Below are 20,199 nucleotides of genomic sequence, written 5' to 3' on the forward strand. Positions count from 1 at the left end.
AAAAAACATAGATTTAGAAGCCGAGGGAGGTTTTGATCTCCTAAAATGTGCGAGTCACAGCGGCGTGAGGACAGAAATGCAGCCGGGAGGCGCCGCCGTGGCACCACGTCGGCCTTCGGCGAAGCACACTGACACATTCATGAGGACAACAGTAGAAAAGCCTGTGAAAGACCCTGGTGCCAGCCAGTACCCAGACCCTCCGCGCCCCCCTCCCAAAGGGTCCGAACCCATTCTCTTCCTGGTACACTGGTACTCTTTCACTCTCCGACCTCTCCTTCCATACCCAGATGTTGGGCTGGAGACGCCACAGGCTAATGTCCGTTAGCCTCCGAACGCCATTATTTAAAGAGGCAAGACTCCGGGAAAACCTTTAAATAAGTCCCCTTATCACTGTTTAGCATCTGAAATGCTTCATTAGGTCCGAACCTTCGATTGGTCTTTTACTAACGACTGGACCAGCTAACGAGGGGCTTAAACCAGGCTAGCTGATAGCAGCTGTCTGGAGTTCAGGCGCGCTCGCGGCTCGTTCGGCCACCGTAAACAGTCTCTAAAGCTGACAGTGCTGGGGAGACGGAGGTCACACGGGGTTGAAAGGCGGCTGACGCCCTTTGAAGCGGTTGGCGCCGCGGCGCGGCTGAAAGGTCCTCATCTCTGTAAACAAACGCCGCCGCGGCCACCTGGCGTTACCTCCTGAGCTGAGGTCATGTTTACTCACCAAAGCCCTCCGAGAGCCAGAGAGCGTCAATCAGTAAGCCGGAGCGCTGGTGCAACCGCCACGTTCTCACGGCGATGACAGGACACCACGACGCTCAGGAGAAACAGCCGCCGCCCACAGGTGAGCTGAGCAGGTGACTTTTGCAGTTATTGATTATAAGGACTTAACCTTTGACACCTCCCTGCATGGAAATATGTTCTTTACCACAGCTTAATGCAAACAGAGGGATTCTATTATTGGTGCTTAAGCCAGGCTGAGTACACACACACTCCACACACGCTCCACACACACCAGGTCATCGTGGCGTCCACATACTTCCGGGGTCAGGACGTGGGCGGAGCCTAGCTGCCTCTGTTGGAACCTTAAAGTTCAGCATCTTTCTATTCAAACTGATGAAATCGTTGAGACATTCATCTAAAAAGGGGAAACACGCCAACGGCGTCCTGGGAAGCAGTTCTCAATTCTTATTTTAGTAAATATTTCATTCAAGCCGGTCTCACGTGGTGTAAAAGCACTTTTATGACGAAGCGTCATTAATATTCTGATCCACAGGAATCGAAATATTGGACGAGAAACTTCACGCAGAATTATTGTCCAACAACCTGGCTGACCTTCAAATAAAAGCAGTGTTTTAGTTCATTATTCAAGTTACACTTGGAATTTATGCAACGGGTGTCCGAGAAACGGGAGATAGATTAATGACGAATTCCTGGATCAAGATCAAGTTATTTTAAATGGTTCCGAATAGAGGAAAATGTTTAAATCGGGGTTTGATTTGTGGAAAGTTTCTCTTGACTCTTCAGGCTGAACTGAGTGTTGAGATTTTGCACTATTTCTCCTCTTTCTTCCATGGAAAACACGACTTTATCAAGCGGGATTCAACTCGAAACGACGCGCTTTGCGACCCATTTCATCACCGTGTAAAATCGGGAGAATGACGGTGTCTTAAATCACCAGAAAACTTCCCAGCGGGAGCTTCTGAACTCTTTTACCTGCTCATCGGGGTCACCTGTGGCGGAAGAAGCCATGTTGGAGACGGCGCGACTGCTCCGGTTGTCAGGTAACTTTAATCCCGGGATCTGAGAGCGAGCTCTATCCAGCGATTAACACCCCGAGGCCGTAAAAAGATGTTGCATTTGCGTACGGATCGCTCTCTTGGTTAAACGAGAGGCTGGAGGCTTCGACCGTGTCCAGCAGCGTGTCCGGAGCGGCGGAGGGGACGGTGCCGTCGGGTTCTCCCGCTGGAAGTGCCAGGTGTAGCGGAGCGATACCACAGCTACAGCCCGGGTCTAGCTGCCGGCGCTGCCGCGAGCCGCCGCTAGGGGGCGCCGTTTCACCACATCAGACACGCAGACCAAAACACCAAAACCGATCAACTCCATCCGGTACTCAGGTTCTGTGGTAGAAAGAAGGATCTTTTTGAGTCTATGGCACTGCTGAGGCATATATATGGTTGCTCCATAACAGGCTTCAGCTCCTGGTCCAACGTCTCAATGGGCCTTTAAGTGGGCTGAGTTTTCTAATCAATCAAACAGGGATGGCAGGGTCCTTGAACCTGGAATTGGTATTTTGAGGGCAGGAGCCAGATCCTGCTAACATCAGCAGCTCCATGACAGCAGATGGAAGCAGGAAGGGCTCTGAAATCTCCTGGTGGGTGCTGCTCTGACCCTGAACGTGGTAAAACACATTAACACCAGCAGATGACAGGGCTGAATGAGATACCATTTAACCTTCCCTGGGTGCACTCAGAACAGCCAACAGATCTTCTCTATGGTGGTGCTGCCTACTGGAAAAGGCCAAGACTATTTAAAAAGGCTCAGGAAATCTTTAAATATATTTAGTGTTAATTAACTAATCACTGTGACACCAGGAGGCTCCAATTCAACCTTTTCCACAATATTCTTTTTTCCCCCTCTGAGCCAGTGAATTTTAGCTTTTAATCAGCTGAAATAATCACTCTGTGCACGAGTTTCACTCTTGGAATCAATTTACTAAAATTGACTTTTGATAGTCTAAGTTGAGAAGTCCTAGTCTAAATGTAACAGATGTATTTGTTTTAAGTTCCAGATGGACTTATTCTGAATCCCATTACGTAATTTCCTCTCAAAGAAATTGCCTGATACCCACAGAAGGTATTTTCCCCCACTAATGTAGCTTTTAAAATATATTTTTCAAAGTATTTTAATCGGAAGGCTGCTAGTCTGTATTCTGCCACGCGGGGGCAGTAACGTACTAAAATGGAATAATTGCGGCAACAGTTTAGTTTAAAACAGACAAGAATTTTCACTTCCAATTGGTTTAAATGGGAAATATTAAAATTCATAGTTTCAACACCTGGAAGAGAAGCATTTTAGACTTCTGTGGTTGTCCTACATTGTCAGCCAAGGCTTTAGAGACAAATTAATCAGGTTGTAGCTGAAACGTCTGTCCAGGGTGACCTCTTCCACCCCCAAAACCAACACACAGTGGACCCGCATCTTTGTTGCTGCTTTCATTTTAACAGTTTAATCCAAGAACAATCCACAAAAATCACGACCAGAGCAGAGGTTTGGGTTTAATTTGTTCATGACATGTTTGCATACAGCTGGTTGATCTGAGGCTGGAACAGCGTTTTCAGCTCGGCCCTCTTGGCCTTTAAAGTTGGCGTCAACAGACCGTTTTCAATGGTGAACTGCTCTGGGTGGAGGTAAATATCCTTCACCTGCACAAAGGAGGAAAATACAGATAAATCATTTGGACAAGTCTATTCATGGCAGCAGAGCAAATTAAAGAAGCTCAGTTGAAAGAGTGAATGTGAACAAGTCGACACCTTGTTTCAAGGTTAGTCGTATTTATACATTAAGAATCTTATTAAACTGGAGAATCTTATTGAACTCACCGGAGGATAGACCACATAACTCTATACATTGACAGTATGATTCCATTCAAGTGCTATTAAAATCATGTTATTTTTAAACATTACCTGCTCGAAGGACTTGAGTCCTGCTTCCTTTCCGAGTTTGGTCATGTCTGAAAGAATGGCTTTTTTAATTTCCTGAAAAGAAAAGAGCAAATCCAGTCAGTTTCCTGCCCCCTGCGATGGGATGCAAAGACACCGAGTCGCACATTACCGTGTTTTTGCAGAGTTCTTTTAAGGAACCTTGGACTCCCAGCTTCTTGGCAAAACTGGGCAGGTCCTCCGGATCAGGGATCACGACGCCAACCAGGCAGGACTAGAGTCAGAAGCCGTTAGTTCAGAGCAGGTGCGCCCACAGGACTCAAGCTGGGATTTCTGTCCCACCAGGTAAAAGAACCTGGGAGAGAGCCTTTTATGCCTGGTAGGACAGAAAACCCGCCTGGATGTGGGCACCATAGGTTTAGAGGGATTCTGGATTACCTGTAGACTGTCTCCGTGAACAAAGACCTGGGCCACCAGACCACTGCGCACGTACACGTTCTCGATCTTCTCCGGTGCGATGTACTCCCCCTGAGCCAGCTTGAAGATGTTCTTCTTCCGGTCAATTATCTTCAGGACGCCGCTCTGTTGGGAAAATCACACAAACACGTCCAACTTCCGGCCGAGTGTTTGATAACAGCTTCAAACTATCGATCTGAAGCAGGAGTCAGTCGCGTTGAATTATTGTTTCAAAGCAACAACAGTTGTTTCCTGGTGGTTCTTACTGGAAGCCATTTTCCAATGTCCCCAGTATGTAGCCAACCATCGTCATCCAGAGCCTCTGCCGTCTTCTCGGGGTCTTTCAAGTACCCCTTGAAGACATTTTTACCCTTGATACAGACCTGGAAATGAACAAACCAGAAAGAAACGTTTGAGAAGGTCAGAAATGTTTAAGTCGTGGCTGAACTCGGCACCAGGAAAATCGATCCCGAGTTTTGAACTTCCGACAGATAATCCAGAGACTGTACAAACAGCACCATTATCTCCCGTTATTGAAAATCCATGTCCTCTCCTCTCACCTCTCCTTCACCGTTTGAGGCGAAGTAGTTCATCTCTTCGACGTCCACCAGCTTCACGATGTTACACGGCAGCGGCGCCCCGACGTGACCTGTTATAAACGTGCACCAGTCATGTGAAAAGGTCTTTTCAACAGGACGCATTGAGATCGTTTGACATCGACGTGTTCTAAACTGTAACAAGTTCATCTGAGACTAATTACATATCTGGGTCTGAACAATGGTGATTTATGCCTCCGTCCTCGTCCAGGTTCCACTATCAGAGGTATTGCCATTTATAGATGTTGTAAAACTCTTTACAGCCCCGATTTCCACCATGTTGATTCACTACCTGCTGTGGCGTCTCCCGGCATGGTGAAGGTGCAGCCGGCCGTGCACTCCGTCTGACCATAACCCTCAAAGATCTGAGAGACGCATCAAAAACAGCCAAGTCAGATTGATGCGACCCGGTTATGGTGACAACGCACCACAATCAAGATCAGCTGATGCCGCTGTCAAAACAACCCGGCCATTTCACACCCCCAGGGTTTACTCCAGTTCAAGCATGGCTGCTGTGAGAAAGGTTAAAGGGGGTGGAGCTTGGTTACCTGGCAACCCAGAGCCGCTCGGAGGAAGGTGAGGACGTTGGGCGATATTGGCGCCGCTCCCGTCACCATCACCCGCACTCGCCCACCTAGAGACGCCTACAGGAGAGAGGGGGTGGGGTGGGGCAAAGTTTACATTGAGCAAATCACTTCCTGGGCAGTTTTTCCTGGAGCGGATCAGCACCTGGACTTTGTTGAAGATGAGTTTGTCCCACAGGCTGTTGTTCCTGATGATGCCTTCCTTCACCTCGGCGTACTTCCTGTCCACGGCAAAGTTCAGCAGCCACTTCTTGAAGGGGCTTTTGGCGCCGCTCTGAACCTGTTCGGGAGGTCGTCCGAGGTCAGAATCGGTTGGAGCGTTTCGAGCGTGAAGAGAGACGCGGCACTAACTTTGTCGTAGACGCGGTTGAGGAGCCGAGGCACCACGGGGAAGATGGTGGGCTGAAGGGTCTTCATGTCGTCCGGCAGGAGTCTGATGTCACCCTGGAAAAATCCCACCCTGCCGCCAGCCCCGTATATCACCGTCTGAAATGGCAGGGAACATGGGTCAACAGTCGGGGACGACCTCTGCAGCGTCCGCCGGTCCGGACCTCACCTGCACCACCCTCTCGAACATGTGAGCTAAAGGCAGGAAGGAAATGGCGACGTCCTCCGTGGACGGGACGATGGTCGTCTGCGTCAGAACACAGATCTCAATAATTATTAACCAACATCTTCCATCAACGGGTTCATACCTCAAAGCCTTTGAGGACGCCTGCAGTGTCCGAGACCACGTTCTCGTGGGTCAACATGGCGCCTTTGGGGTTTCCTGGAAAAAGTCAACAAACCAGGTTAAAAGCCGACTGTTTTCCCTTTAAGGCAGGTGGAGATGATCACCTGTGGTGCCGCTGGTGAAGCAGATGATGCTGAGGTCCTCTGGCTTTGGCGGCTGTCGAAAGAAACATCAGCGCGTCAGAAACGGCGCCCGCCACAAACCTCCCGAGACTGTACGCGAACTTACGACTGGCTTCTGAAGGTTACTCTTCCCCTTGGCCTGGATGGCAAAAAGAATCAATTTCAATCGGGTTCAAGCTCGGAGGAAATGTAAAATGTTCATTCTGTGGCGTGAGGGCAGCATAAATCAGATCAGTCGTCCAATACCTCCACGTCCTGCATGGACACCACGTCCACGCCGCACTTGGAGCCCCTCTCCACCCACTCGGCGCCGAACGAGTCCATGACGATGACGGTTTTGAGGACGGACGTCTGGCCTTTCTCGCATATCTGCAGGAGTGTTTCTGCTTTGTTCTGATTGTCGCAGAGGACGGTGGAGATCCCCGCTGGAGCCGGAAAACGGGAGATTACAACCAAACACGCAACAATGGATGGCAATCACTCACGAGAAAGTGTGATTTGACCGAGTTCAACCCTCAAAACCAGTAAAACCTGCATGTATGATGCAGTGGGCTGTCTCACGCTTCCTGTCTGATAATCTGCCCAGAAATCATCACATAAAATCAAAAAGGGGAGCAGATTAAAGGAGCAGGTGTGACAAACAAGGGAGGAGATTAAAGGCCGCTCTCGCCAGTTCCCCTTGGGAACCAGTGACTGTACTGGGCTCATTACCAGCACCATAGTGAGAGAACATCCAATTACCTTGGTTGATAATGAAGACCAGAGCCTCAGGACCCAGGGTGTCATACAGGGGAACTGCTACCATGGAGTAGGTGTAACAGGCCAGCTCGCCAATAATCCACTGAGTGAGCACAATGAAGATACAGGAGGTTCGAATTGAAAAGAAATCCCAAACATTTGGACCCCCCCCACTTACCTCTGGTCTATTCTGTGCAAAGATGCCAATAAAAGTGTCAGAGCTCGGCTTGAGGCCCCTGTGAAGAAGACCCGACCCCAGGTGTTCTGCTCTATCGGAGACCTTCGGGAAGAAGTGGGTTAAAGGTCAGCAGCGAGTGCGTTCATTCGGGCGTTTAACCGCGGCGTGCTGCTCTCACCTGTTTGTACTTCAGCCACTGGTACAGCCGTCCTGGTTTCCTGTAGCCCAAACAGGGTCCGTTACCTGGAGGAGGGAGATGAGGCCCGTTAATCTGCGGCAGTGATGCATGATCATGGGTCCTTTGGCCATTTTATGTGCAACACACACACTTTTGATTGATCTCCTGTCATTCCTGTATATAATGACCGCAAAACATTTCAAATGTAACGAGGTTGTGGGATCCAACCCGCTGCATGTCGCAGTAAAGTCAGCTAACATTCCGTTTCACTCTGCTAGGACCTTTTGGGAAGGGAGGATTACACAAAGCGTGAACATAAAGCGGAAAGTCTTCGTCACCTGAAACTTTAAGACCCCTCTGGAAGACCTCATACAAGGTCTTGGCTTCGCTGTAGTAATGCGACACTAGGTGGTTGTTGTTCTCGAGCAGCGCGGCCTTCCTGGCGCCATCCTGAAGACACCGAATCAGAAACCAGTGTCAGAAGCCAGTGTGGTGTCAGCGACATTCTCTACACGTGCTTCAGGGTACCATTTACCTTGATGCCCACGGACTGGTTGTCCAGGTCGATGGGCGAGCGGACAGCACTGGGCCGGGTGTTGAGGTAAAACAGGGTAGCAGCTGCCAGAGCGAACAGGGAGATGATGGCCGAAGTGGGGAGCGGGGAGAACAGGAACTGGAGAAGGAAGTCCATGGTGCTGGGACGAGAAACAGTCCAGACTGACCTCCGTGTCCTGAAATGGTCACCTCTGCCCTCAATCTCGCCTCCGGGAGGCCAAAGTCGACGCCATTGCGCAACAATTATCACTGAAGACGGAGTTCAACCCTTAAAACGTTCGAGCCCAGAGGTGCTGCAATAGTTCACTTATCACAACAGCCTCACATCCGCAGCCCCCTGGTCCGGTGCCGTCACCTTTAACACGAGTTAAGCCTCAGAGAAGCAGACAATGGAGGCGGCCACCGCCAGCAGCATCACTATCAGCACCACATCCACGGCTTGACTCCCTGCCATGCACACGTGCACACGTGCTGCCATTACTCTCGTTAGCTGGACTTGTAAGAGCCAGCGTGTGTGTTCTGACTAATAGGACAAAAATGGGCAATCAGCCTGCAAAAGTGCACAAATTATACTAGAGCTGGCTGAAAAATCCTTATATTTCTGAAGCAGAAGGTAGTAATTCTACTGAATATTGACCTTTTAGTATGAAGTGCTTCACAAAACCTCATTACTGACAATACTGAAGAGCGTGTCCTACCTGCTGATGGTCCTCTCGAGCTCCCAGCTGACAGACAGGCAGACACGCAACGGAGTGAAGAGTAGTTCCTCTTCCTCTGCTCTGATAGGAGCTACAACAAGAACAAACGCTCATAAAAAAAAAAGAAAAAAAAAAAGCTGACAGACCTTTGAACCTTCACGCCACTATTGCTCTTGCTGATAAAACAAAAAAAAAAAAAAAAATGCAGATTTCAAAACAGTTCACATCTATTTCATAATATTAAAGTACATATTTTGCAATTTATTAAACTACTTTCAGAGTTAGTCTTTTATACCTGCCTATTAATAAAGGTTTGCTTTACTAGTGGGGGCTTATTTCCAGTTTTAAGCTTATTTCCAGGATTTATTTTTGCCCATTTTTAACCCAGGATTCACTGCAGACAACTCAGGTCAGAAAACCTCCAAACCTTTTATTTTTCACATTTTTAACATTGTGCAGCTCAAATTGTACATTTGGTTGCAATATATTACAAGACATGTTCTGAATGCTAATGCTAGCAATGGCTAGCATTAGCCTCTAGGAGCTAACATAACTGAACACAACAGCCCAGCTGGTCCAATGGATTAATGCCGACTCAGCACATCGTCAGGACCTTTAACTGGTTTCATCACTATCTCAATTATGAGGGCCTTAGAGATTACCTGGTGGGATTAGCAGAGGTGGTTTGGGGCCAAGATGAAGCTAGAGTCCTCTTGGGGAGAGAGGAGCTGAAACCAGCAACACCACTAATTTAAGACCTGCCCACCTGTGGTCATTAGCACCTTTAACCTCACACAGGTGTACCCTCGCTGTCACAGCTGCTATCGCTCCCAGACCTACAGCAGTTCTGCGTGAGGCCGACTTAGCTTTCTAAATTAAATCACCCCACACAATTTGACCAAAACTACAAGCATTTGAAATATTGTGTTTACATGCAGCCGAGAAGGTTGTGATGTACTTTGACATGTGCTGAGTCAGAAATCCTGTGCGTACAGTCTGATACACCTTTGGAACGGGCTGATAACATCTAATCTGTGCCTTATCTAAATCTGACCCTCGAGCACCAATGTGCAATTAGCATTTTTTATCCACTTTCATCGGGATTGTCATTTAATCACTTGTGATGATGCCCTTTATAGTCCACTAAAGTTGCAATATTCAGTTCAGTTGCCTGTTGAGAAAATTATGCAATAAAATAATTAAATTAAAGACACACATATAAGAACAGACAGACTGGTAAAGCTGTTTCTGATTTGGTTAAAGGTGAAAAAGTCTTTAAAACCCACCAGAGCTAACGTTAGCGACTTAGCCCAGATGATCTTTCAGCTAATTGTTATTAGCCTTGTCAAAGAGATCTCATGTCAGTGACAGGTCGGAACAATGTTCTCAATATTCTGAATCACTGATTTACTGAGCAACAATTTTAACTGTGCTTCTACAGTTCTTCTAATAATTCCGCTCGATTCCCAACTAAATCACTCTAAATATAAAACCTCCAGGCAGGTTGTATATTTATAAAAATGGAGAACTAAGACATCAGACCCTCTTTTGCCTTTCAGATAGAGGAATTAACAGTTGGGCTGTATTGAAATTGTGCACTCTGCCGGAGCGCTGCTCGGAATATGAACACGAAAGGTCAAATTTAACAATCATGTTCAAATCAGCTCTCCTTGAAGCCTTTGAGAGAAATTTTTACTATTGAGTTGACGTTTCAAGCCAGCTTTGCTAAAACGAACTGCTGACGACTTAACGTCTCTGTTTCTCCGCCTTCTACTCGTCACATTCACGTGCTCTCCCGGGTATTAAAACTCTGGGCGATGAGACGGCGAGCAGGATGAGAGAGATGTCGAGGGCGATGTTCTGCTCTGCAACCAGACAAGTACTTGTGCTTCACCTCAGCCTCGTTACTGCCACCATCCTCAACGCCACTGATGGATCCCGATCTCAGAAGCTGATGATTGGCTTCCAGGCTCCCTGGAACATGTCGCTGCCCTTCAGTGCGCTGCGGATGGGGTCGGCCCTACAGTTGGCCATGGAGAAGGTGAACAACAATCCCTCATTACTGGGCAACTACAGCCTGGACTTTGTCTTCACAGACACCGAGTGTGATCCCAAAATCTCCCTGGGGGGATTCATTCACCAGGTGTGGAAAGAAAACGTGTCCGCGCTCTTTGGCCCAGCGTGTCCGGAAGAAGCCGAGGTATTTATTGCTTGTATTCTTGAATTATAATTGGAGTTAATCATCATTAATTAAAATGGCTGTTAAAGTTGCAAGTTTAGAGACCTTTGTCTGAAGAAGAGATCTTAAAGGTGATGGTAGTGGAGTGTGATGTTTTGATGATTAACTTCCTGCTCAGTACTAGTGAGGAAAACTCTGATGTGATGTAATAGCATCAACATTATTTAAACTAAAGCTGCCATACAGGTCACAGGCCTCATTGCTTCCACCTGGAACATCCCCATGTTTGGGTTTGTGGGGCAGTCCTCCAAAATGGACAGCAGAGACACCTACGACTCTTACATCAAAATCGTCCCCCCTCTTAAAAGAAGCGCGGAGGTCCTCGTGAAGACCCTGCAGTTTTTCGGGTGGACCCACGTCGCGATGATCGGCGGGGGGCTGGAGACAAACACTTGGGACAAAGTGGATGATTTGTGGAAGACTGTGGAAAATCACCTGAAAACACATTTCAATGTGGTGGCCACGGTGAAATTTGACACCAGCAACCCTCAGCTCGTCTATCAAAAGATTAAATACATCGCAAAAGTCACTCGAGGTGAGAAAAGCGCTGAGATTTGTTCAACAGTATCAAACAATATCCTCCAGCAGGAGTAATAAAAATCCCTGTTTTGTGTAGTTATTGTGATTCTGACCAACAAAGAGGACTGCATGGCTCTGTTGCTGGAGGCAGAGAAACAGGGGCTGATGAACGGCGACTATATTTTCTTCCTGGTGCAGCATTTTGAGGTCAGTGGAAGTGTGGTGAGTAAAACCTTTAATTCATTAAGCTCGAGCTGCACTCTTTGTCCATAACTGAGGTTTTACAGGTGAGGAAAACCACAACCTACCGACAAAATGATTGATGAGTTCTCAATCGTAAAAGATCGGGTCTTAATTATTTGTTCATTTGACCACCTGGAGCCAGAGAAATGAGGTAAAACCAGTGTCACAACCTGCTTTAAAACTGCCTTTGCAAGGTAGGTAATTCTGATATCAGGGTGGAGAGCTGGAGGCTAAAATAACACTTGTAAACCATCAGAATCCTCAAGGAGCAACGTTGGGTTTATATTCCAAGGTGGTATCACTAATTCGGGCATTGCTGTTTTAGATGGTTATTTTGTTTAATGTTGCAGGACAACATATGGAAAACTGCCATGAGCAGCAGGGTTAACCGGGATGCCATAACGGCATTTGACATGGCCTTCATCATCGGACAGAAATCCTACGAAGGATACGAGTATTACGACTTCTTTGAGCAGGTTTTCGAAAGGCTCAAGGGACCCCCATTCTGGAGCAACCTGACATCAGAGCAAGAGGCAAGCATCAGCCACTTTTTGAGGAATTTAAACCCAAGGAGGAAAATTATAGTTTTCATTGGTTGAAAACAAATATTTTGGTTTTTCTTTTGTTTCTATCTTCTTTAGGTTAGCCCTTACTCAGCCTATCTACACGATGCCGTGCTCCTCTATACGATGGGGCTGAAGGAGGTCATTAAAGATGGCATGGACCCTCATAACGGGCAGATGCTGCTGCAGAAATTAAAAAATAAAAATGACATTCGATTCTATGGTTAGTCTCTGCTTTGCTCTTTAACCGTAAAAAAATATGTTTAAGAAAGTTTAACGCAACACTGGTGAACCCTTTCAGGAGCTTCTGGACTGGTCCACTTTGATGAAGATGGGGAGAGAAACCTGGATTATTCCATTTATGATCTACAGCATGTCGAGGGCACCATGAAGTTTGTGCCCGTCCTCCATTTTGATAGTCACACCAAATCTGTCCGGTAGTGTCTCTTATTTGTTTCTTTGTCTGTTTGTTTGATCTGGATAAAGCAAACTAAAAAAAAAATGTCATTCCAGGCCAACGTCCATGTTTAAATCTGTGGTATGGCCAAAAGGAAGACCTCCCTCTGATAAACCCCGATGCGGCTTCAACAACGAGCTCTGCGAGTGGATGACTAACGGTGAAAAACCACGTCTCTACTAAAACCCAAATTTACTCTTCTTTGAAACTGACGGCCATCTGAAACTCAGACATTGCCTTGCTCGCGTTACTGGTCGCCTTCCCCCTGATGGGCATGCTCGCCGTCTCCTGCATCGGTCTCCTGGTCCTGCAGAAGCTTCGACTTCAGACGCGACTTGACGACTCCTCCTGGTGGCTGATCAACTACAGTGACATCACCATCATAAGGGAGTCCCAGGTATGCAGGGCCACTTATCCCCCGTTGGAGCGAGTTGGTGGACTATGACAGGGTTTGTTTCCTCCAGGGACTTCGCGGATTATCTTTGAGCAACACAGCCAGTCATAATGGAAGCAGCAGCTCTCAGTCCAATTTCTCCAGCAACAGTTATGGTCTGAAGGATAAGACAGGGAAGGAAAACATCTACACCACCATCGGCCTGTACCAGGTACAAGCTTTAAGCCTAGGATGAAGCGATAGTATCAGAATAAAAAGTACCACCCCAAGAATGGCTGAGGAGCTTTACAGCCGATATTGTTCACCTGAAGGTGATGTTATTTAACATAACATAGGCCGACCCCTCACATATTCCTTATTCCGTACAGGGAAGCCAAGTCGCTATCAAGTACATCAAGAACCCTGGTACCAGGAATTTCCAGAAACCCTCAATTATCCAGGAGTTCAAAGAGGTGAAGTGTCTTGTTTCCTTTAACATATCCTGATATGTCTTGACAAAAGAGATCACATAACTCCTGTAATGGCGTCTATTCATTGGCTGTCCGTTAAATTTAGAATAATTTTTAAAACCCTTCTTTTGACCTACAAGGTCCTCAGAGGCCTAGACCGCTAGACCGCTTCTCTCTCAGAATGCTGGTCTACTTGTGGTTCCCAGAGTTTCTAGGAGTAGAATGGGGGGCCAAGCATTTAGCTACCAGGCCGCCTGCTATGGAACCAGCTCCCTGTCCAGGTACGGGAGGCTGACTCCATCGCTACTTTTAAGATTAGGCTTAAAACCTACCTCTTTGAAAAAGCTTATTGTTACTAATTCTGTAGTTCCAGTTACTATTATAGACAGACAAATCATCATACTTAGGGGGTCGTCTAATCATTAGGTTAACATCTCAGCTATGCTGTTAGAGGCCATATATAAATAAAGATTGATTTGATTTGATTTGATGTCTTTAAGATAGATTCTTGCAGTTAAACATGGTCACTGTTCTTGTCTTTCTTTGACAGATGAAAGAGATGAAACATGAGAACCTGGTGCAGTTCTTCGGTGTTTGCATCGAGCCGCCAAATGTCTGTCTGGTCATGCAGTACTGCCGGAAAGGAAGTCTGAAGGTCGAGGTTGTGGATCAAATTTAATCGCCAGCTTTAGAATTCTATCTTGACTGGTGGTATTTTGTGCTTCAGGATGTTCTTAGTGATTCGGATGTAGAGATGGACAGGATATTCAAGCTCTCGTTTGCTTACGACATTGTCAACGTGAGTCCGTTTGAGCTCCCGCACATCCCAGATTTTTAAACAGACAGAATGATCTCAACCCATTTGATTGTATTTAAGGGAATGGACTTTATCCACAAAAGTAATCTCAAGTTTCACGGGAATCTGAAGCCCAGCACGTGTCTGGTGGACAGTCGACTTCAGATCAAACTTTCCGGGTTTGGGCTGAATGAATTTAAATACGGCACCAGAAATCAGATAAACCTGGCAGAAAACAGCAATTATGGTGGTCAGTGAGTTCAGAACAAAATACACCGAGTGCTATCCACTAAGAACTAGCACATTAATCTGTTTTGTAGATATGTACTGGATGGCACCAGAACTTCTGAGAAAAGTCGGTGGCCAAGTCACTGGGACACCCAAAGGTGATGTCTACAGCTTTGCCATCATCCTGTGGGAGATTATGTACAACTTCAAGTCTGGTCCATATCAAGATATCAACCTGGAACCAAAAGGTTAGCGTTACGCTAGTAGAGGCAGTCCAATCACTTCATATAGTTCCAGAACACAACGGAAATATTTCAGTCTGAATGAAAACTACTGACAGCCCTTCGTTGGTATCCCGCTTCCCTCCAGAAATCATCATGCACTTGCGAACGCCTTTCCAAGGGGAACCATTGCGCCCACTGCTGAATGATCAGCTGTGTGAAGAGAACATCAATTTTCTGCTGAGGGCCTGCTGGAGTGAAAACCCTGACCACCGACCGCCGTTTGGGTCAATCAGAAGGCGGCTGAAGGACACCTGCCCAGACAGGTCAGGACTGAGCTCACAATGTCCACAAAGTCATCGCCATGCTAACGTCCCATGAAGTAAACCCACAATGTTTTGAAATACGATATGTCTAATTGGCAGAGGGCTAGGGGTTAAAGAAGTGGCAAAATATTCAATCAACCAACCAAACTGAACCTCTTCCTCATGCTGTTTCTCTTGTTGCAGTCACGCGAATATTCTCGATAACATGGTGGAAAAGCTAGAGAAATATGCTAACCACTTGGAGGAAGTGGTTGAGGATAGGACCAACCAGCTCATCGTGGAGAAGACCCGGACAGAAAAACTTCTCTCCAGCATGTTACCGAAGTAACTGATGTGACAGCATGGCAGATGCCACCAAGTCTCACCTTTGCTCATGACCTGCTTTGCTCTCCGTAGGTACATCGCTGATCAGCTGATGGCGGGAAAATCGGTCGAGCCGCAAAGCTACAGCGTAGTCACCATCTTCTTCTCTGACATCGTGGGCTTCACCTCCATGTGTGCCGTCAGCTCCGCGCTGGAGGTGGTGTCATTCCTCAACGACCTCTACAGCCTGTTTGATGACATAATTAGGATGTATGACGTATATAAGGTGAGCCTTGGAAAAGGCCTGGTCATGACAAAGGTGCTGTGGTGAAAAACTCCAAAACTCTCCCTGTCCAGGTGGAAACCATCGGCGACGCCTACATGGTGGCCAGCGGCGTGCCCATCGCCAATGGTAACAAGCATGCCATTGAAATATCAACAATGGCTCTGCATTTCTTACACTCCATCAAGGTCTTTAAAATCCGCCACATGCCGGCTGAGAGTCTGGCCATCCGTATTGGAATTCACTCAGGTAGGACAACAGCTATGACGGAGCTTAAATGGGAAAAGGTCACTGAGATTGTGGGCTTTGTAGGTCCCGTGGTCGCTGGAGTGGTGGGAACTTCTATGCCTCGCTACTGTCTGTTTGGCGACACGGTCAACATGGCATCACGCATGGAAAGTAACAGCTCGCGTGAGTGAAGCCTTGAAAGGAAAATTTAACTTTTTTGCAGTGTGATTATGGCCGCCCGAACATCTGCCTGGAAACGGCTCAGTAACTAAATTTATCGAGGCCGAACAATTGCCAAATAACAATCCCGCTTCCGAAAAACGGAAAGGAAATTTGGTGACTGTAATTCAAAGTTATACCGTGCTTTAAAAAGCTGTTTTTACAATGTTCTCTGGCAGAAACTTGCAGGTTTTATGTTGATTGCAGCGTTTTGGGTCTAATCTTAACTGAACCATGGGAGAAGGTCCTGCAGAGAATTCTTCTTTCAGGACTTTAGTTGCAAGCTTTGAGCGACCGGCCATTCAAGTCGGAATGTTTCCCACAGCCCTGAAGATCCACATATCTCAGTGCACAGCCGAGATTCTTCTCCAGGCCGGATCATTCGAGCTGGAGGAACGGGGGGAAATCGAAATCAAGGTGAGCAAAGACCTGTGCTGCCGAAGAAGTCACCTCTCAGAGGTTTCAGTCATCTTCCCGACTGTTTTAGGGAAAAGGGTCCCACAAGACTTACTGGCTGCTGAACAAGCAGGGGTTCAATCCTCCCGTGGGAGCTCATGGCGCTCCACAAACCGATGGTCAAAAACTACCACCAGAGGTACATCAGGGCTCCTCCAACAGAACACCTTATGTCTCATTCTTTTTAAAGCAACATCGACTTAGTGCTGATTTTTTCTTTCACCTGCGATCTTCTGAAGATACCCGGAATGGCCGAAGGTCCAAAGAAAACAACCCACAAGGGCCTCACCAAGGCCTATATCATGGACACCAGTATGACTAAAGTGCAAATTTAGAGTCATCATCATCATCATCATCATCATCATCTTTTTTCATCGTATTTATCTGAATTCTGAAGAAACTAAAGGAAAACTGAACAAAACGTGATAATTTTCAACAAACATAGGGCTCCACGCGCTGATCCAGTGAGCGTGGAGCCCTGTGGGTGGGTTACAGACAGTCAGGGCCACATAAAGCGCCACCTACTGGTTTGAGGAGGTTTTGGCCAATGCAGAAAGGCCAGAAGGGAGATCCACATTCTGATCTGGTCCATTTCAGTCAGATAAATATGTGATTTTAATGGATTCTTTTTCACAAATCTCTTTGCAATTCAGTGCGTTTTTATTTCAATTAAATATAAATATCGTAAAGTCATATTGAAGAAAGTTTGCTCTGACCTAAATGAGTCAGTCCATAAAAACAAAACCCCACCTCAGTAACAACAGAATTTAGCCTTTTTTTATTTATTATGAAACAGATTCTGATCCTAATTTCAGGGTGGTTTGAAACAAAACAGTACTTTTACTTGCAAAATTAATATGAATTAATGTTTTAAAATGTCACTGTTTCACATTCATACATTCTCTACACATCCCTGAATTTCCTGCTAATTGTCGTAGTTAATTAAGTTTTTTTTGTATTTATTGAAAACATGAAGATATTTGATTAATCTTTATTGGACAGGTCAAATATGTAATGTAATTCATTTTTAAAGTTAATGTTCAAAAGAAGACATGAGAACTTGAATAAACGTGTTAATAACATAACATTCGAGCATGTCAGACGCTTCCATCCGTCTTCTCGTGTTTTTGTGCAAACCAGCTGCTGAAAACTACGTTCTTGACACGGTTAATAAGTCCCAGCACGTGTTTACCAGGATGACTGTTGGGATGAGGAGTGATGTTGCTGTAAAGGAAAAGAAAAGATGTTTTAGGACGAGATAAACTGAGCGTAGCGGCTGTTACTGACTGTAATTACCTTTAGCGTGTCCATTATTGCTGCTTCCTTCAACACAGAAACATGAACACAAAATTAAATCTGCATTTAAAATAAAAGCGGATTTGAAACATCTCTAAAGGGGCACCTTTAATGTGGAACTCAGATGTAAGGATGCCCCCACTGCCCCCTGCTTCCGTCGACAGACTCCTGAAAGAGCAAGGAGCCTGGACACCGCAATTATCAAGGACAAAGTGCAGAAGCACGTCAATTTAACGACCACTCATTAAAGCCGATTAGCACAATTACAGTATTTTAGCCGTCAGTTGTGTTAGAACTGAGAGAGGATACTCACTGGCTGGCAGACAAGCCTGTCTCCGTCACAAACCTGGACCTCGCAGTGCAGCCACACCGTCGACACCTTCTCCAGCCGCTGGAAGCGGAAGGAGTGGAACTTAAAGGTGGAGCGGCTGTCTTTGCCGTTTTCAAAGATGGTCACAGTGCTGTCGGAGGAGCAGCTGATGGGAGACAAAGATAAGAGTCGACCCATCCGTCTTTGTCCTCTTAACCCTTTCTGGCCCTGCTCTGCCATCATCCACAGCTGGATCTTTACCCACTTTGTCAGGGTCTACCTTAAGTTTAGTCTAACAGTGGACCTCAGACTGGGTTGATGCCCACTTGGCTTAACCCTTCATGTCGTACCTGTTAATGATCAGACTCCACCTCTTGTTGTCTGTAGAATATGGCGTTGGAGTCGCCCAGCAGTTGTTTATTACAACTTTAAATCTGAGACAAATCACATTATGGCGAAGGGGCCCGTTAGAAATAAACAATTCAGCTGTAACTAATAATTTAGGTTTATTTTCCGGTTGTACCTGTTACTCAGACCTTTTGCCTCGATACCAATGAAAACTTCAGAGCCGATTTCAGAAGTGTCGATGACGTACGGAGCATCTTTGGCATAGAGAAACTTGGAATTCTACAAAATATGTTATTTGTTCCAGTTTTTGGAGACGCGTTGCATCAAACACTCAAAAAAAGACTTCCGCTGGAGAGGCGGCGCCGCTCCAGCTACTCACCGTGAACACGTTCATAGACAACTGTGACTTAAACGTCCCTAAACTGCCATTGTTGACGTAAACTGTAGCCACTCTAGAAGAAGCAGAGGGTTTAGTAAAAACGCTGCAGGTCATCGGGTTAGAGTGGACGCAGGTTCTGCGCGGTCACAGTGGGCAGCTGGCGCCCTCGACAGACGCTTACCTTTGGCTGAAGACGGCGTGGTTCACCAGGTAGGCCGCTCGGTACACGCAGCTGAAGGTGTAGTTGACCGGCTGGTGTCTCACCGTTAGCAAAGTGTCGTTGGACACAATGGAGTTAAAGAAGATGTACTTGGGGTCTTTGCCGGGCATGAACTGAGGAGAATCCCCGAGGGACGAATATTTAAGATGGACTAGTTGAACCAGAACCTTAAATCTTCACCTTGAACATACACTGAACCTGAACGTCTCACCTCAGACAGCGTGCCACAGTACGAGTGGTTTTTGGGCGTCAGGTCAGAGATGATGAAGCGATAGTAGCCCTGGCTGTGAATCCCAGTGTAGCAGACGCCACCGAGGGACAGCTGGTCAATCTCCCACCCGTAGGGACACTCCGGGACGTTGGCGATGATGGCATTGGGGAAACACGACACCATGACGTAATCTGAAAGGGAAACACAACCGCAACCTCTTCGGATTCATTCCATCCAGATTGTGCGTCAGCATCAAGAGTTGGAGGCTAACGCGTCCGATGCTACCTGCTTTCTGAGGGGGGCAGGTCCACGCAATAGGCAGGAACAGTAGGAAAGCCCCGGCAGGCACCATGCTGCAGCACTGCTAGTAGAAGGTCAGGAATACCCAGAGCAGTCAGAGGATCATGGTGGCTCTTTACCAGTCCACCAGCGCTGTTGTTCCGACCGCGGTTTGGACGAACCCGGCAGGTTTTATACCGTCACGGGTAAGAGTGAGGAGCCGTTTGTTGGCCTGCAGTTTTTCCCCCGACAGGGTTGGTTTAAGAGCTCTATTGTGGAGCTGCCCACAAAAGATCCCTGTGCTGCTCAGACATTGACTTTCAAATGACAGCAGCCTGCAGGGATTAGAACTCACAAAGTTACCTTTCTGCAGATCACAAAGTTTGATTGAACAATCATGTGCTGCTGAAGGACAATTAAGGTTGTCTTCTCCTCATATCACAGATTCCCTTTAAAAGGCAGTGGCTGCCCATTAGCTTAGCTTGTTTTTGAAACATCCAACCCAAAACGACATAAAAAATGACAAGAAGAGACTGGTTATTGTGTCATTGATCCAATTTCCCAATCAACTGGGCTAATTTAAACTTTTTTAAAGAGCTGTAAATAGATGAATTAGCATCAAGTGTGATAGCAGCCCTGAGAATAGTGAGCACGTTCCCAGTGTCCACTGGTGTGCTCACGTGGGTTTTATTGGCTTAACCAGTGATTAAGCTGAACGCTAAGAATGCTCTCTTACTCTTC

The 20,199-nt window shown here is 46.6% G+C and overlaps 4 protein-coding genes across 6 annotated transcripts in view; 1 reads left to right on the forward strand and 3 right to left on the reverse strand.

Moving 5' to 3' along the window:
• Positions 1-2,013, reverse strand: part of LOC130534578 (ankyrin-3-like) — a 79,547-nt gene extending 77,534 nt beyond the window's left edge. The window contains exon 1 of one of the 2 annotated variants that reach the window (XM_057049058.1): positions 1,708-2,013. In XM_057049058.1, the coding sequence (XP_056905038.1) occupies positions 1,708-1,743 (36 nt within the window). In that variant the 5' untranslated portion in view covers positions 1,744-2,013. The remainder of the gene's footprint in view (positions 1-1,707) is intronic. The other variant, XM_057049080.1, reaches the window with a different exon arrangement.
• gucy2g (guanylate cyclase 2g) lies at positions 730-17,500 on the forward strand. 2 transcript variants are annotated; one of them, XM_057049296.1, is made up of 23 exons: positions 730-835; positions 10,588-10,691; positions 10,917-11,265; positions 11,347-11,471; positions 11,843-12,025; positions 12,134-12,278; positions 12,357-12,492; positions 12,569-12,672; positions 12,743-12,909; positions 12,977-13,117; positions 13,275-13,358; positions 13,906-14,010; positions 14,083-14,154; positions 14,233-14,401; positions 14,472-14,627; positions 14,749-14,926; positions 15,110-15,250; positions 15,323-15,515; positions 15,587-15,761; positions 15,825-15,923; positions 16,285-16,376; positions 16,447-16,554; positions 16,655-17,500. In XM_057049296.1, exons 1-23 carry the CDS (start codon positions 790-792, stop codon positions 16,748-16,750), a joined length of 3,168 nt encoding a protein of 1,055 aa, XP_056905276.1. In that variant the 5' UTR covers positions 730-789; the 3' UTR covers positions 16,751-17,500. The 2 variants fall into 2 exon arrangements, with proteins under 2 accessions (XP_056905276.1, XP_056905286.1); XM_057049306.1 differs by having other exon boundaries at positions 11,347-11,456.
• Positions 3,245-9,305, reverse strand: acsl5 (acyl-CoA synthetase long chain family member 5). Its single transcript, XM_057049317.1, has 22 exons — positions 9,154-9,305; positions 8,492-8,582; positions 7,774-7,933; positions 7,577-7,688; positions 7,239-7,303; positions 7,061-7,162; positions 6,886-6,985; positions 6,391-6,569; positions 6,251-6,283; positions 6,127-6,178; positions 5,985-6,058; positions 5,846-5,923; positions 5,641-5,775; positions 5,435-5,569; positions 5,254-5,349; positions 4,998-5,070; positions 4,670-4,758; positions 4,376-4,492; positions 4,092-4,235; positions 3,826-3,927; positions 3,678-3,749; positions 3,245-3,416 (listed from the first exon to the last, which is right to left on the reverse strand). The coding sequence occupies exons 3-22, from the start codon at positions 7,927-7,929 to the stop codon at positions 3,279-3,281; spliced, it is 2,052 nt and encodes a 683-aa protein (XP_056905297.1). The 5' UTR covers positions 7,930-7,933; positions 8,492-8,582; positions 9,154-9,305; the 3' UTR covers positions 3,245-3,278.
• On the reverse strand, positions 17,391-19,605 carry tectb (tectorin beta). Its single transcript, XM_057049368.1, has 10 exons — positions 19,465-19,605; positions 19,180-19,370; positions 18,930-19,081; positions 18,749-18,821; positions 18,545-18,648; positions 18,372-18,455; positions 18,025-18,187; positions 17,818-17,896; positions 17,712-17,738; positions 17,391-17,639 (listed from the first exon to the last, which is right to left on the reverse strand). The coding sequence occupies exons 1-10, from the start codon at positions 19,529-19,531 to the stop codon at positions 17,566-17,568; spliced, it is 1,014 nt and encodes a 337-aa protein (XP_056905348.1). The 5' UTR covers positions 19,532-19,605; the 3' UTR covers positions 17,391-17,565.
• Between the last annotated feature and the right edge of the window lie 594 nt (positions 19,606-20,199).

Source organism: Takifugu flavidus, chromosome 1, assembly GCF_003711565.1.
Source record: "Takifugu flavidus isolate HTHZ2018 chromosome 1, ASM371156v2, whole genome shotgun sequence".
Classification (NCBI taxonomy): domain Eukaryota; kingdom Metazoa; phylum Chordata; class Actinopteri; order Tetraodontiformes; family Tetraodontidae; genus Takifugu; species Takifugu flavidus.

What these genes read in the sequence shown, in the direction of transcription:
- tectb (XM_057049368.1), bottom strand. Translation starts at nt 19,531, where the DNA reads ATGGTGCCTGCCGGGGCTTTCCTACTGTTCCTGCCTATTGCGTGGACC. An exon ending in CACGCCGTCTTCAGCCAAAG is followed by an intron (nt 18,822 to 18,929) that starts GTAAGCGTCTGT and finishes TGCTTCTTCTAG; the next exon opens with AGTGGCTACAGTTTACGTCA. An exon ending in ATCTGAGTTCCACATTAAAG is followed by an intron (nt 17,739 to 17,817) that starts GTGCCCCTTTAG and finishes TCTGTGTTGAAG; the next exon opens with GAAGCAGCAATAATGGACAC.
- acsl5 (XM_057049317.1), bottom strand. Translation starts at nt 7,929, where the DNA reads ATGGACTTCCTTCTCCAGTTCCTGTTCTCCCCGCTCCCCACTTCGGCC. An exon ending in CTTCACCAGCGGCACCACAG is followed by an intron (nt 6,059 to 6,126) that starts GTGATCATCTCC and finishes GACTTTTTCCAG; the next exon opens with GAAACCCCAAAGGCGCCATG. An exon ending in AAGAACTCTGCAAAAACACG is followed by an intron (nt 3,750 to 3,825) that starts GTAATGTGCGAC and finishes TTTTCTTTTCAG; the next exon opens with GAAATTAAAAAAGCCATTCT.
- gucy2g (XM_057049296.1), top strand. Translation starts at nt 790, where the DNA reads ATGACAGGACACCACGACGCTCAGGAGAAACAGCCGCCGCCCACAG. An exon ending in CGTGTCCGGAAGAAGCCGAG is followed by an intron (nt 10,692 to 10,916) that starts GTATTTATTGCT and finishes GCTGCCATACAG; the next exon opens with GTCACAGGCCTCATTGCTTC. An exon ending in CATCGCAAAAGTCACTCGAG is followed by an intron (nt 11,266 to 11,346) that starts GTGAGAAAAGCG and finishes TGTTTTGTGTAG; the next exon opens with TTATTGTGATTCTGACCAAC.